Genomic DNA, 15,001 nt, shown 5'->3' on the forward strand with positions numbered 1-15,001 from the left:
GTTTTCGTCGGGACGCGTCAATAAGAAAATTGCCGCTAACTAACGTTAGCATTATTTTGCGGCAGTTCTTGTACAGATCCCCCTAAGTGTGCGCGGATGACATGCTTGAGGGAAGCTGCCTGCAGCTTTTTGTGCGCTGTACATCATCTCTGAGTGTCTAAACGTGTGTTTTGTGAGAGAAAGTGTGTACTGCCTGATTGAACACGCTATGTCTGTGCAATGGTTTGTTTGGGGTACATGCTATGCCTTCCTGTGTGTGCGGTTGTCTGAGCAGTGTGTATGCTGATTGCAGAGGTACTGGGTTCAGGGTCAGCAGGTCTCTTGTCCATCTGAAAAAGTCCAAAAGGATGCAGTACATTCCTGGGAACTGCGACATGTAATCATGGCAAGGACGGTGAGTAAACAAAAAACATTAACACTGCACTGTGCAAACAGCCAAATCCACATAGCAAGCTCTACTCAAAAACACATATATCTTGATTAACATTATCATTACTTCCAGCCTATATAGTCTATCTTACCCTCACAGTGTTACAAAACTAAGCAAGGACTATAAGCACAAAGTGTGTGTTTAAACATCGCTTGCAGGTTTTCAAAACACACAAATAAAAAACAATATCATTTACAATGCTAGGAGCTCGAACTCTCGCAAATGCGAGACCTATTGCATTATAAATGCATGTTAAATTCCAAAACCGCTCCTAGGATGCTTGTTTCCGGTCCAGGGAGGACCTGGCTTGGCAGTTGGGGCTTGGCTGTTCCCCTGAGGCACAGGGTCAAGACTGATTTGCATAAGGCCAGGTCTAAACTGGGTTGCCATAGTCAGCAAAGGAATGAAGGATTTAACCCAGGTATCTTGACTGGCGGTGCGGGTCCTGGGCTCACTGTGCCACTCGATTTAAGCTATCCTGGCTGATGAGGGCTAAAACCGCTCTAGGATGCTTGTTTCCTGCCCAGGGAGAATCTGGCTTGGCAGTTCGGGCGGGACTGTTCCCATTAGGCATAGGGTCCAGGCTGATTTACATATGGCCAGGTCTAAACTGGGGAGGCATGGTGAGCATAGGAATGAAGGATTTAACCCAGATATCTTGACTGGGGGTGAATGTTTTGATTTGTTCTGCATTTCGTCCATCAACTGTGTGTCTTTTTCTTTCTCGCTCTAAGTGCACTTGGTATGCCCAGACGTGGGTCTCGGGCTCACTGTGCCACTGGATTCAAGATTTCCTGGCTGATGAGGGATGAAACCCCAAAACCTGTCCTAGGATGCTTGTTTCTGGTCCAGGGAGGACCTGGCTTCGCAGTTCGGGTTGGACTGTTCCCATTAGGCACAGGGTCAAGACTGACTTGCATATGGCCAGGTCTAAACTGGAGTGCCCTGGTGAGCACAAGAATGATGGAAGTAACCCAGATCTCTTGACTGGGGGTGAATGTTTAGATTTGTTCTGAATTCCACCCATCAACTGTGTGTCTTTTGTTTCTCTATTCCCAGCACCTTCCTGTGCACAAAAATCTCTTTTTTCTCTCTCTCTCTCTGCCTTTCTGTGTCTCTCCTTTCCACCTCGCTCTTATGCATCACAGAAGATGGGTGTTGGTGATGCTGGCCTGTTATCTTGACTCTCAGCAGCTCTCCATCTCACGCAAACTGCACCAGTAACAAAATTGTATCTGATCATTAGCGCCCCCCCTCATCTACTGTGTGCAGCATGTACAGCTGCATCAGCCCTTTCTAGGCCACTTCCTGTGTCTGTATTAGATAAAAACACATTTCTTTACACTCTTCTCTTTACAGAGTCCTGTTGATTTGTTGAGGATCAAATGGCATCAACCAGTGCTCCGAGGAGTGATCAATCTGCACCCACAGGTAATTCTGATCCTGTCTATCAAGGCCTTTCTTCGAGATGGTATTGTGATACAGTTTGATGGGGTCAACTTTCAGCTTGACGTGGTTATCAACCCCGTCTGGCAGGGAATACTTCCTAGAATGGTAATCCTTACATGGTATGACAGAGTAACGCTGCACCTAGAGGGTCACACTTGCTACAGCGGTAATCCATACAGAGTATGACACAGCAACACTGCACCTAAAGAGTCACACTTCCTACAGCGGTAATCTGTACAGAGTATGACACAGTCACCCTGAACCTAGAGGGTCACACTTCCTAGAGCGGTAATCCACACAGAGTATGACAGAGTCACCCTGCACATAGAGGGCTACACTTCCTACAGAGGTAATCCTTACACAGTATGACACAGTAACGCTGCACCAAGAGGGTCACACTTCCCTCAGCGGTAATCCATACAGAGTATGACACAGTAACACTGCACCTAGAGAGTCACACTTCCTACAGCGTTAATCCTTAAACAGTATGACACAGCCACGCAGCACATAGAGGGTCACACTTGCCACATCGGTAATCGTTACACAGTATGACACAGTCACGCTGCACTTAGAGTGTCACACTTTCTACAGCGGTAAACCTTGCACAGTATGACACAGCCACGCTGCACGTAGAGGGTCACACTTGCCACAGCTGTAATCGTTACACAGTATGACACAGTCACGCTGCACTTAGAGGGTCTCACTTTCTACAGCGGTAATCCTTGGACAGTGTGACACAGACACGCTGCACCTAGAGGGTCGCACTTCCTACAGAGGTAATCCTTACACGGTATGACACAGTAATGCTGCACCTAGAGGGTCACACTTGCCACAGCGGTAATCTTTACACAGTATGACACAGCCACGTGGCACCTAGAGGGTCATACTTCCTACAGCGGTAATCTTTACACAGTATGACACAGCCACACGGCACCTAGAGGGTCACTCGTCCTACCGTGGTAATCCTTACATAGTATGACACAGCCAGGCTGCACCTAGATGGTCCCACTTCCTACCGGGGTAATCCTTACACAGTATGACACAGTAACGCTGCACCTAGAGGGTCACACTTCCTACAACTATTATCCTTGCATAGTATGACACAGCCAGGCTGCACATAGAGGGTCACACTTCCAACAGCGGTAATCCTTACACAGTATGACACAGCCACGCTGCATCTAGAGGGTCACACTTCCTATGGCACCAATCCTTACAGAGTATAAGAAAGTCATGCTACACTTAGAGGATAGTACCATACCCTCTGGAAGGGCTGCACTTCCTATGGTAGGAATCCTTACACAGTCTGAGAAAATCACTCTGCACCTAGTGGTAATTATCACACAATCTTACAAGGTCACACTTCCCGGGGGATACTGCTTATACAGTATGAGAGAGCCAGGCTGCACTTTGGGGTAATTATCATACAGTCTGGCAGGGCCACACCTCCAATGGTGGTAACCCATACAGACTATGAGAGAGTCATGCTGCACCTAGGGGTAGTTATCATGATGTCTGGCTGGGTCGTACTTGCTACATTGCTAATCCTCAAACAGGATAGGGGAATCACCCTTCACCAAGTGGTAATTATCATACCATATGGAAGGGTCATACTTCCTATGGTGGTAATCCTGATAGTGTTTGACAGTCTTGGTGCATGATATGGTAATTATCATACAGACTGACACAGCCATCCTTCCTGCCAAGGTAATCCTCACACAGTGCAAGAGAATTATTCTGCACCTAGGGTTATTATCCCACTGCCTGGCAGGGCCACACTTCCAATGTGGGTAATCATTCTAGAGTATGAGAGAGAGTCACGCTGAACCTAGGAGTAATTATCATGCAGCCTTGTAGGATTACACTTCCCTAGGTGGTAATGTTTATACAGTATGAGAGACATACACACTGCACCTACGGGTAATTATCATTTGGTCTGGCACCACTTTGTATGTATGCTGTAGAATGCAGCAAACATATAAAGGGGAAAAACGAGGGAAAATAAAGGTATTTCTTCTTATTGTGACTCCCTTATGACTCCCGTGTGGAGGCCTCGGCTTTTGACGCATTCCCAGGCTCATGAAATCTCATAAATGTGGGAGTGCGTCAAATACCATGGACGTTAGGTGGGAATACCCACAGTAACACCCACGGCACACCGCCCTCTCGCAGGGTGGTACCTTGCCTCTGGGAGTGTGTCAAATACCATGGACGTTACGTGGGAACACCCACAGTAACACCCACGGTACACCGCCCTCTCCCAGGGTGATGCCTCGCCTCTGGGAGTGTGTCAAATACCATGGACGTTATGCGGGAACACCCACAGTAACACCCACAGCACGCCGCCCTCTCGCAGGGTGATGCCGTGCCTCTGGGAGGGTGTCAAATACCATGGACATTACGTGGGAACACCTACAGTAACACCAATGGCACGCCTCCCTCTTGCAGGGTGATGCCTCGCCTCTGGGAGTGTGTCAAATACCATGAACGTTACATGGGAACACCCACAGTAACACCCACTACATGCCGCCCTCTCGCAGGGTGATGCCTCGCCCCTGGGATTGTGTCTAATACCATGGACGTTACGTGGGAACACCCACAGTAACACCCACGGCACGCGGCCCTCTCGCAGGGTGATGCGTCGCCTCTGGGAGTGTGTCAAATACCGTAGATTTTACGTGGGAACACCCACAGTAACACCCGTTGCCTCTGGGAGTGTGTCAGATACCATGGACGTTATGTGGGAACACCTACAGTAACACCCACGGCACACCGCCCTCTCGTAGGGTGATGCGTTGCCTCTGGGAGTGTGCCAAATACCATAGATGTTACGTGGGAATACCCACAGTAACACCCATGGCAGGCCGCCCTCTCGCTGGGTGATGCGTCGGAGCGACTTGCGCTGCGTCACCTCAGTACTTATCTGCAAGGCCATGTAACGCCACACAGGGTGGTTTTATGTGGTCTTGTAGATAACCCTGCAGACTGCGTTGCCGGACCATCACTAAGAGGGACATTCTGGCAGCACCGGGGCCTTGTAAAGAGGCCTAGAGTCTCTGACCATGCCCTTGGAAGCCAGACACTTGATACAGCACATATTGAGAGTCCCTGGCCAGTCTGAAAACACACCAAGAGCCCCTGGCAGAACATGATTTATTGTTTGGTTTATAAAACTATCAAAATATATAACAAGCATTGGCAAAGACAATGGGCCAGGCTTGCATTTTGAACCCCTTCTTAAACATTCAAGAAAAGCCTACGATTATGGTGAAAAAACAAAAAACCTAATGCTGTATACAATTAATCTGAGAGAGAATTTAGAGGCTCATTATCATGATGGGCAGACATCAGTCCGCCCTCCACCATAACGTTGATGGAACTGACCACCAGACGTGATGCGCTGCTGGCTGCAGCACCGTCCGCAATGGTAAACGGGCATGCACAGCATTTCCCTGCACCATGTGGCAGGCACCATGAGCAGGGAACTGCAGGGGGTACCCCCAAGTGCACCTCCCTACCTTCCCCGGGGGCTCGCAACAGGAACCCAAAGCCAAATACCGCCAGCCTTTCACCACACACATCCTAATATGGCTGGCGGTGCCTTCTAGGCACCGCCACCATATTAGTGGCCAAAATCCACCCGCCTGGCAATTGTAATGATTGCCGACCGGTGGAAAAGCGGCGGACTGACTTCACCTCCGCCGCAATACCCACCACCATCGTAATATGGCGGGGGTATTTCACGTTACGATGGCATAATGGTCGCCACCTCCGGCTCAGCAGTGGTGATCGTTACACCATCGTAATAAGCCCCTTAATGTGTGGCAATCCAGTGCACTATGGGATGTAGAATAGTCTAAAATGCATGATGCCAGAACCCTATTCCAAGGGCCACGGGGAAAGCAGGAGTTACTGATATCCAGGACCCGGAGTACTATGGGCTCTGAGTAACTGAGCTAAGTACCACTTCAGCACTTGACTCTCAGTCAGGGTCGGCTCTAGGGTGGTGCGACTCGTGCCGCTTGTAGGAGAGTAGGGTCTGCTATCCTATGGTCACCCCAAATTTTTGCTTTTAGCTTCACTGGTTTCTGACTTAATGTGGCTGTGGGCCTGCTAATCAGACCCACAGCCTGCTGTTCTCTCTCTAAATTACTGCCAATGCACTCTAGGTGCATTACGAATTGGAACTGGTTCACCTTATGAACCCCTGTAGTAGTGTACCTTCGGTACCCAGGGCATAGGTGTATCCAAGGCCTACCAGGGGCTGCAGCATGTATTATGCCACCCCTGGCCTGGCCTCCATATTTGACACAACTGGCTGATCACTCAGCTGGGGTAAGTCGGTGTAACCACCTCTTACTTAGGTACAGTATGTCTGTGCCTAACCCTAAACTGGACACATATGTTCCTATCAGCCACTCCTATGGAAGGCCTCATCAATCCTGGAGGCAGAGTGCTTGGAAATATGTGAGATGGTGCTCTAGCATGAGCTGAGCCTGTCTGCAGCTGTCGGGAACCACTCCCTAAGCTGTTCCGGGATATTGCCATACCATATACTCTTAAGTGCATTATAATCCTCGCGGTTAAATGCTATCTTTGGTTTGGCTTTATCAAAACATGTCGAGTAAGGTGTCATACGAATTGGAATACTATCCCCTCGCCAATTCTGGCGACGGGGATAGCATTCCACCCTTCTAGAGGGACACGACATGTGTGTAGCCTTAACCCCGGTTAAAGTTAAACAGAGCCTCAGCATCACAAAATGGATGCTGCCACCACAGACACGAGTCTGGCCTCCTGCTGCTGACCGAAACTCGGCAGATGGTGGCCTGGACAAAGGGTTTCCTGCCTGGGGAGGTGCGAGCACCACCCCAGACAGGGTTTTGTGTATTGGGTAGGACAGGGCTGAATAGAATCAGACATGCCCGGGGCACACAAGGTGTCCCCGTGCATAGGCCAGTCCAAACCGGTCCTGGGACTTTCCAGACCCAGGCCTGGCGCGGAGCTGGACAAAGGAAAGGGGGTGTAACCGCCCCCCTTCCTGGTTCCTCCCAGAGGAGGGACCTAGCAGGAGATCCACCCCTCAGATTGGAATAAGAGTGGGAGCAGTGCCATTGCACAGCAGATCATCCTGAATCAACTTAAAACTAAGAAGAAGACTGGACTTCGACATTCTGCTGCACAGAAGACTGAAGAGAATCTCCCTTGTGGCCTAGGAGTGGCCACCCTGTGAACACAGGTACCAACCAGCAACTCGACGTCTGCTTTGCCGCCGCCTCCCGCCGGAGCCCGAGCCCAGAGCCCGACAAGAACCAGACTCCCAGACCTCTCAGAGCCCGATCCACAGTCCCTGCAAAGAAGGGACCCGTGGAGGCACCGAGTGACGTGGGACCGGACCTCTTGGAAGACACTCGAAAAGCTGACTGCGCAGCTTCTGAGGCATCCTCGACGTTGTGCTTTGGGGACTGAGAACCCCCACCACCGAGCAGCCCTTGCACCGAAGATCAGCCCTCCAGCATCTCCACGATCTGCGTGGGGCCCTTTTGCATTGTGCCACTCGACGCGCCATCCCGGCCACTAGCCACGTGGTCAGCGGCCATCTTGGCGACGAACCTGAAGATTTACACAGCAGGTCTGGTTGCTCCAGACCTACCCCAGCTCCTGTGAAAAGGAGCACCCGCTCTGACCTTGCTGGTCCGAGTGAACAGCATCTTTCAACTTCTGCGTGGCTTGCATTTGCCAAGGCCTGTTTGCTCCGATCAGGTCGCCGACACCGCCAACAGCGAGAAGCCTACGTGGGACAGCTCGTGACTGACTCCTGGACGTCCTCGACCCCGGGTATCCACGTGGCTGCAGAAAGAAGCTACCTGACAACGCCTGTTTGCACCCGACATCGCCTGGTTCCAATCTGGTTCCACGGTAGTCACTGGCTAGTGACTTTGAACACTGTCCCCTCTGCTTTCAGGTCTTCACATCTTCAGATCCACCCTTGGATCCACCGGAACACTTCTCATCGAGCCGCCTGCAGCATCTTCAGCTCCGAGCACCATCGACCAGCGTGACGAAACCCGACACTACTTCGACCCTGTGCACCCGCTTCCTGTGGGCGAGGTAACTCAGCTCCGCCGGTGCTTCTGCACTGGTACACATCTCAAGGGCCTGTGTCTAAAGTTTTAACTCCGTAGGTCACTCGGAAGGTTCCTAACTTTCTAACTTTGTACTTTTTACGCACCATAGACTTTGTATTGGAAAGTGCGTGCACTTTGAACACTGCACCCGAGTCCCGTGGGCCTCTCCCGACTTAGTCACTGCTAGTCTCGAATAGCTCCAGCGATTCCCAAGGCCCTAGGCCTCTTCACTTTCCTCTTGGTATCTCTTATACCACTTTCTTAGTATATGGTTTAGGTGGCCCCTAGGGCTCATCCATATTGTGCAACTTTTGTGTATTTTAAACTGTCTTGTGATTTAACGCTTGTGCTTCTGTGCTCATAAAGAGTCCAGGGGATTTTATAGTTAATAAATCAATATATATTTTCAATATATATCTGTGTGGTGTCCCTTTCATTTGGTATTCAAGGGGGTTGTGTATGGTATAACAGCTGGCTTCACATGCCTTTCAGAGTTTAGCCTAAGACTGCTTTGTCCACGTTACCACTAGGATAACTGGTCTACAAGGTTGAATTACAACCATCATCATAAGGGTTGCTTGGCATGGTACAAAGTGATCACTAAGAATTAGTGAGCATTATATACCAGGCCAACTTCTCACATTGGTGGCAGCGGTGGGATCTGAGCTTGCTGTTGTTTTACCATTACAATCTTTGAGATTATCATTTGAAAGATCATACAGGTACCCGCTAGGTACATATAAAACAAGACTAGTATACTTAAGTTCTACTGAACTTAGTTGTTGTAGAGAAAAGGGAGTAGCACACCCTAGCTACAACTACTAGATAGGTTTAGTAGGTAAACACCAGTGTAGGTAGATTGCAACACATCCACCCACACTAGAGCAATGTCTGGAGCAGAGGGTTCCACTGGGAATGTCTCTGTTGAGAGTGACCCTCCAAGGGCACCATCCAAATTTGCTATTTTTTCCTTTAAGAAATTAAGACAGCTTTGTGTCTTAAGGGGTCTGAAGACAGGGCCTTACCCTACTACAGACCACCTAAGAGAGCTCTTAGACCAGTCTGAGACTCTAAAGCCCTCCAAGGCAAACCCCACAGGGGATGCTGAAGGAGGCCATCCTTCAGAGGATGACACTGTAGACACCCCTGCCCCTATCATCCTGGTAGATGAGGAAGCCTCCACCACTGGAGCTCCTCAGGTAGATGTAGAGGAAGAGGAAGAGGAGGAGGAGGTGGAAAGCAGTGAGTCAGATGATGACAGAGATAGTCAGGTGCTGGTCAGTAGACTGAACCAGGCTAACTTAAGCCTATTTGGGACTGAATCAGGTAACAACCCATTCAGACCCCCAGGTGGACTTAACCAGGGGCATAGGAGGAGGAGGAATCACTCAGGTGAATCCAATACCTCCCATGTCTCTAGAGGTTCTCATGGTCACCCCAGAAGGGAGATGACTAGCCCTCAGAGAAGGGAACATGAGACCAAATTGAGAGAAACTCAAATTAGAGAGGCTGAATTGAGAGTCCAGAGACAAGAGTTAGAGATTGCCCTGGCTTAAGAGAAACTTGCTAGAGCAAGACAGCCTAGAGAGAGTGGGGTAATAGAACCCACTGGTGGCAGCAATATCCACAAGGATAAAGACAGGTCTTTTGATAACAGAAACCTGAGTAAGATTGTGCCCCCCTACAAAGCTGGGGATGATATCCATAAATGGATTACTGCAATGGAGAGAGCCTGCAGAGTACAGCAGATTCCTCAGGAGCAGTGGGCAGCAATCTTGTGGCTCTCCTTTGAAGGTAGAGGCCGAGACAGACTCCTCACAGTTAGTGATGGGGATTCTAGAAACTACCTGGTCCTGAAGAGTGCTCTGATTGATGGGTTAGGCTTAACCACTGAACAGTACAGGTTAATGTTCAGAGATACCCAGAAGACACAGACTCAGGACTGGTCTGAATTTGTTGAGTGTGCCACTAAGGCTCTGGAGGGATGGTTGCTGGGAAGCAAGGTTACAGACTATGAAGGATTGTATAATTTGCTGATGAGAGAACAAATTTTAAATAACTGTCAGAACCAGCAGTTGCATCAACATTTGGTTGACTCAGATTTGACCTCTCCCCAAGAATTGGGAAAGAGGGCAGATAAATGGGTAAGAACCAGAGTTAAGCAAAAGAACCAGAACCAGAACCAGGGTGGTGACCAGAAGAAAACAGACCAGAAGGGTGGGGAGCAGAAAGCTAAAGACCAGAAGTTTTCAACAGGGCCCCAAACTGAGACAGAGGGTGGGTCCCAAACTTCCAAGAAGAAGAAGAAAGAAGGTCAGAAGAAACCCTGGTGTAAAACTTGTAAAAACACCTCTCACTGGACAAGTGAGTGTAAAAAGGGTGGAGCCCCCAGCACTGCAGCCCCTAAGGCACCTGCACCCACTAGTACAGTTAGCAGTGCTGGTCCTCAAGCCAAGGGATTAGTGGGTATCACTTTGGGAACTGAAGGAGATTCTGACCTAGTCAGAACCCTTACACAGGCTGTTCAGGTTTGTGAAGGGGACATAGATTTGGCCCCTGACATAAGTCCCAGTAATCTGGGCAAATACAGACAGACACCTTTAATCAACAATAAAGTGGCTCAAGCTTACAGGGACACATGTGCCAGTGTCACTATGGTGACACCTAACTTTGTGGACCCTGGACAATACATGCCAGGCGATGATTACCTGGTGACCAATGCCAGCAATGTCACTACTACACATAGTGTGGCACTTGTTAACTTTTCCTGGGGAGGGGTAACTGGCCTAAAGAAGGTTGTCGTTAGTGCTGATCTCCCAGTAGAATGTTTGTTGGGCAATGACCTGGAGAACTCTCTATGGTCAGAAGTTGAGTACAGGACTCATGCAGAGATGTTAGGGATATCATCACATGTCCTTGCTGTGACCAGGTCACAGGCCAAAAAGTGCCTCTCTGAACCTCAGGTCTTGGATCCTGGAACAATGGACCAAGCACCTCCCAAGAGAAAGAACAGGAGGATTAAGGCTTTCCCTTCCCAACTGCCTACAAGTGAGGATCAGGCTTCACAGGAAACTGATCTTGAGACCCCTGAAGGAACTGTCTCTGAAGAACTTGAGCCTGATCAGGTTGAGTTTCTGGGGACAGGGGGACCTTCTAGGGCAGACTTGGGGCAGGCTCAGTTAACCTGTCCTTCTCTTGAACCCCTCAGACAGCAGGCTGCTGCTGAGGCTGCTGGGAATGCTCAAGGTGCCCATAAAGTATATTGGGACGATGGACTCCTTTATTCAGAGGCTAGAGACCCCAAGCCTGGTGCTACCAGGAGGTTGGTTATACCTCTGCAATTTAGGGGCTTCCTACTCACCTTGGCCCATGATATTCCTTTAGCAGGACACCTAGGCCAGAACAAGACCTGGGACAGGCTTGTCCCTCACTTTCACTGGCCTCACATGTCTGAAGACACCAAGGAGTTTTGTCGCTCCTGTGAAACCTGCCAAGCCAGTGGTAAAGCAGGTGGAACAACAAAAGCCCCCCTGATACCACTACCTGTGGTGGGGGTTCCCTTTGAAAGAGTGGGGATTGATATTGTTGGTCCAATGGATCCCCCTACAGCATCTGGGCACAGATTCATACTGGTGGTAGTGGATCATGCCACCAGGTACCCAGAGGCAATTCCACTTAGGACCACAACAGCTCCTGTTGTGGCCAGGGCCTTACTTGGAGTTTTCTCCAGAGTGGGGTTTCCTAAGGAGGTAATATCAGATAGAGGTGCCAACTTCATGTCTGGATATTTGACAGCTATGTGGAAGGAATGTGGTGTCAACTACAAGTTCACCACTCCTTATCACCCACAATGCAATGGGCTTGTTGAGAGATTTAACAAGACCCTAAAGGGCATGATTAAAGGATTACCTGAAAAGCTCAGGCGAAGATGGGACATCCTGCTGCCCTGCCTTTTGTTCGCTTACAGAGAGGTCCCTCAAAAGGGGGTTGGCTTCAGCCCCTTTGAATTGTTGTTTGGGCACCCTGTAAGAGGACCCCTATGTCTAGTGAAGGAAGGATGGGAGTTACCTCTCAAAAAGCCTAAGCAAGACATAGTGGACTATGTACTTGGTCTCCGCTCCAGGATGGCAGAGTACATGGAAAAGGCATCCAAAAACCTTGAGGCTAGCCAAGAATTACAAAAAGCTTGGCATGACCAAAAGGCTGTCCTTGTTGAATTTCAGCCTGGACAGAAGGTATGGGTGTTGGAGCCAGTGGCCCCAGCAGCACTCCAAGACAAATGGTCTGGACCCCATACAATTCTGGAGAAGAAGGGAGAGGTTACCTACTTGGTAGACCTAGGAACTCCCAGGAGCCCCCACAGGGTGCTCCATGTAAACAGATTGAAGGCATATGTCAGCAGGGCAGACATGGGCTTGCTCATGGCTACAGATGAGGGACAGGAGGAAGAGAGTGACCCTCTCCCAGACCTGCTCACTCAGAACCCTGAGGATGGCTCAGTTGATGGTGTGGCCTTAGGTGGCAGCCTCACTGAACATCAGCAACATGACTGCAGACAAGTTCTACAGGCATACAGGCATATGTTCTCATTGACCCCCAGTCAGACTAACTGGTGTACCCATGTGGTGGACACTGGTGACAGTCTTCCTGTAAAGAGCAAGATTTACAGGCAACCTGACCACGTCAGGGACTGTATAAAGACTGAGGTGCAAAAGATTCTGGAATTAGGTGTCATTGAGCCTTCAGAGAGCCCCTGGGCTAGCCCAGTGGTTCTGGTCCCCAAACCTCACACCAAAGATGGCAAGAGAGAGATGAGGTTCTGTGTGGATTACAGAGGACTCAATGCTGTCACCAGGACAGATGCACACCCTATTCCAAGGGCAGATGAGCTCATTGACAAGTTGGCTTCTGCCAAATATTTGAGCACATTTGACTTGACAGCTGGCTACTGGCAAATCAGGTTAGCTGAGGAGTCTAAAGCCAAAACAGCATTTTCTACCCCTAGTGGGCATTATCAGTTTGTGGTGATGCCCTTTGGTTTGAAAAATGCACCTGCCACCTTCCAAAGGTTGGTGAATCAAGTCCTCACTGGGTTGGATGACTTTTGTGCAGCTTATCTGGACGATATTGCTGTCTTTAGCTCCACCTGGGAGGATCACCTGGTCCACCTGAAGGAAGTGCTTGAGGCTCTGCAGAAGGCAGGCCTCACTATCAAGGCAACAAAGTGCCAGATAGGGCAGAGCAAGGTTGTATACCTGGGCCACCTTGTAGGTGGAGGCCAAGTTCAACCACTGGAGAGTAAAATCCAGACCATCAAGGACTGGTCCCCTCCAACTACCCAGACTCAGGTCAGAGCTTTCTTGGGCCTGACTGGGTACTACAGGAAGTTTGTTAAGAACTATGGGTCCATTGTGACTCCTCTTAATGATCTGACATCTAAGAAGATGCCCAAAAAGGTTCAGTGGACAGAAATCTGTCAAAAGGCATTTGATGACCTGAAGAAGGCCATGTGCTCTGCACCTATCCTGAAGAGTCCTGACTACTCAAGAGAGTTCATTGTCCAAACAGATGCTTCTGAGTTGGGAGTGGGAGCAGTGCTTTCACAGCTTAATGCAGATGGCCAGGACCAGCCCATTGCTTTCATTAGCAGAAGGCTGGCCCCCAGAGAGAAACGTTGGTCAGCTATAGAGAGGGAGGCCTTTGCTGTGGTGTGGGCCCTGAAGAAGTTGAGACCATACTTGTTTGGTACTCACTTCAAGATTCAGACCGACCATAAGCCCCTCCTATGGCTTAATCAGATGAAGGGTGAAAACCCCAAACTACTCAGGTGGTCCATTTCCCTACAGGGGATGGACTTTACAGTGGAGCACCGCCCAGGGACTGACCATGGCAACGCAGATGGTCTCTCCAGGTACTTCCACTTAGAACATGAAGACACAACTGGTCAAGGTTAGTCTAATGTCCCTGCGTTTGGGGGGGGGTTATGTAGGAGAGTAGGGTCTGCTATCCTATGGTCACCCCAAATTTTTGCTTTTTGCTTCACTGGTTTCTGACTTAATGTGGCTGTGGGCCTGCTAATCAGACCCACAGCCTGCTGTTCTCTCTCTAAATTACTGCCAATGCACTCTAGGTGCATTACGAATTGGAACTGGTTCACCTTGTGAGCCCCTGTAGTAGTGTACCTTAGGTACCCAGGGCATAGGTGTATCCAAGGCCTACCAGGGGCTGCAGCATGTATTATGCCACCCCTGGCCTGGCCTCCATATTTGACACAACTGGCTGATCACTCAGCTGGGGTAAGTCGGTGTAACCACCTCTTACTTAGGTACAGTATGTCTGTGCCTAACCCTAAACTGGACACATATGTTCCTATCAGCCACTCCTATGGAAGGCCTCATCAATCCTGGAGGCAGAGTGCTTGGAAATATGTGAGATGGTGCTCTAGCATGAGCTGAGCCTGTCTGCAGCTGTCGGGAACCACTCCCTGAGCTGTTCCGGGATATTGCCATACCATATACTCTTAAGTGCATTATAATCCTCGCGGTTAAATGCTATCTTTGGTTTGGCTTTATCAAAACATGTCGAGTAAGGTGTCATACGAATTGGAATACTATCCCCTCGCCAATTCTGGCGACGGGGATAGCATTCCACCCTTCTAGAGGGACACGACATGTGTGTAGCCTTAACCCCGGTTAAAGTTAAACAGAGCCTCAGCATCACAAAATGGATGCTGCCACCACAGACACGAGTCTGGCCTCCTGCTGCTGACCGAAACTCGGCAGATGGTGGCCTGGACAAAGGGTTTCCTGCCTGGGGAGGTGCGAGCACCACCCCAGACAGGGTTTTGTGTATTGGGTAGGACAGGGCTGAATAGAATCAGACATGCCCGGGCACACAAGGTGTCCCCGTGCATAGGCCAGTCCAAACCGGTCCTGGGACTTTCCAGACCCAGGCCTGGCGCGGAGCTGGACAAAGGAAAGGGGGTGTAACCGCCCCC

The 15,001-nt window shown here is 49.8% G+C and overlaps 1 protein-coding gene across 1 annotated transcript in view; it reads left to right on the plus strand.

Moving 5' to 3' along the window:
- Positions 1-382: 382 nt before the first annotated feature.
- Positions 383-15,001, plus strand: part of LOC147729438 (uncharacterized) — a 64,427-nt gene continuing 49,808 nt past the window's right edge. Inside the window, exons 1-2 of the mRNA XM_086959050.1 lie at positions 383-394; positions 1,790-1,984. Of these exons, the coding sequence (XP_086815176.1) occupies positions 383-394; positions 1,790-1,984 (207 nt within the window). The remainder of the gene's footprint in view (positions 395-1,789; positions 1,985-15,001) is intronic.

Source organism: Lissotriton vulgaris, chromosome 2_1 (assembly GCF_964263255.1).
Source record: "Lissotriton vulgaris chromosome 2_1, aLisVul1.2, whole genome shotgun sequence".
Taxonomy (NCBI): domain Eukaryota; kingdom Metazoa; phylum Chordata; class Amphibia; order Caudata; family Salamandridae; genus Lissotriton; species Lissotriton vulgaris.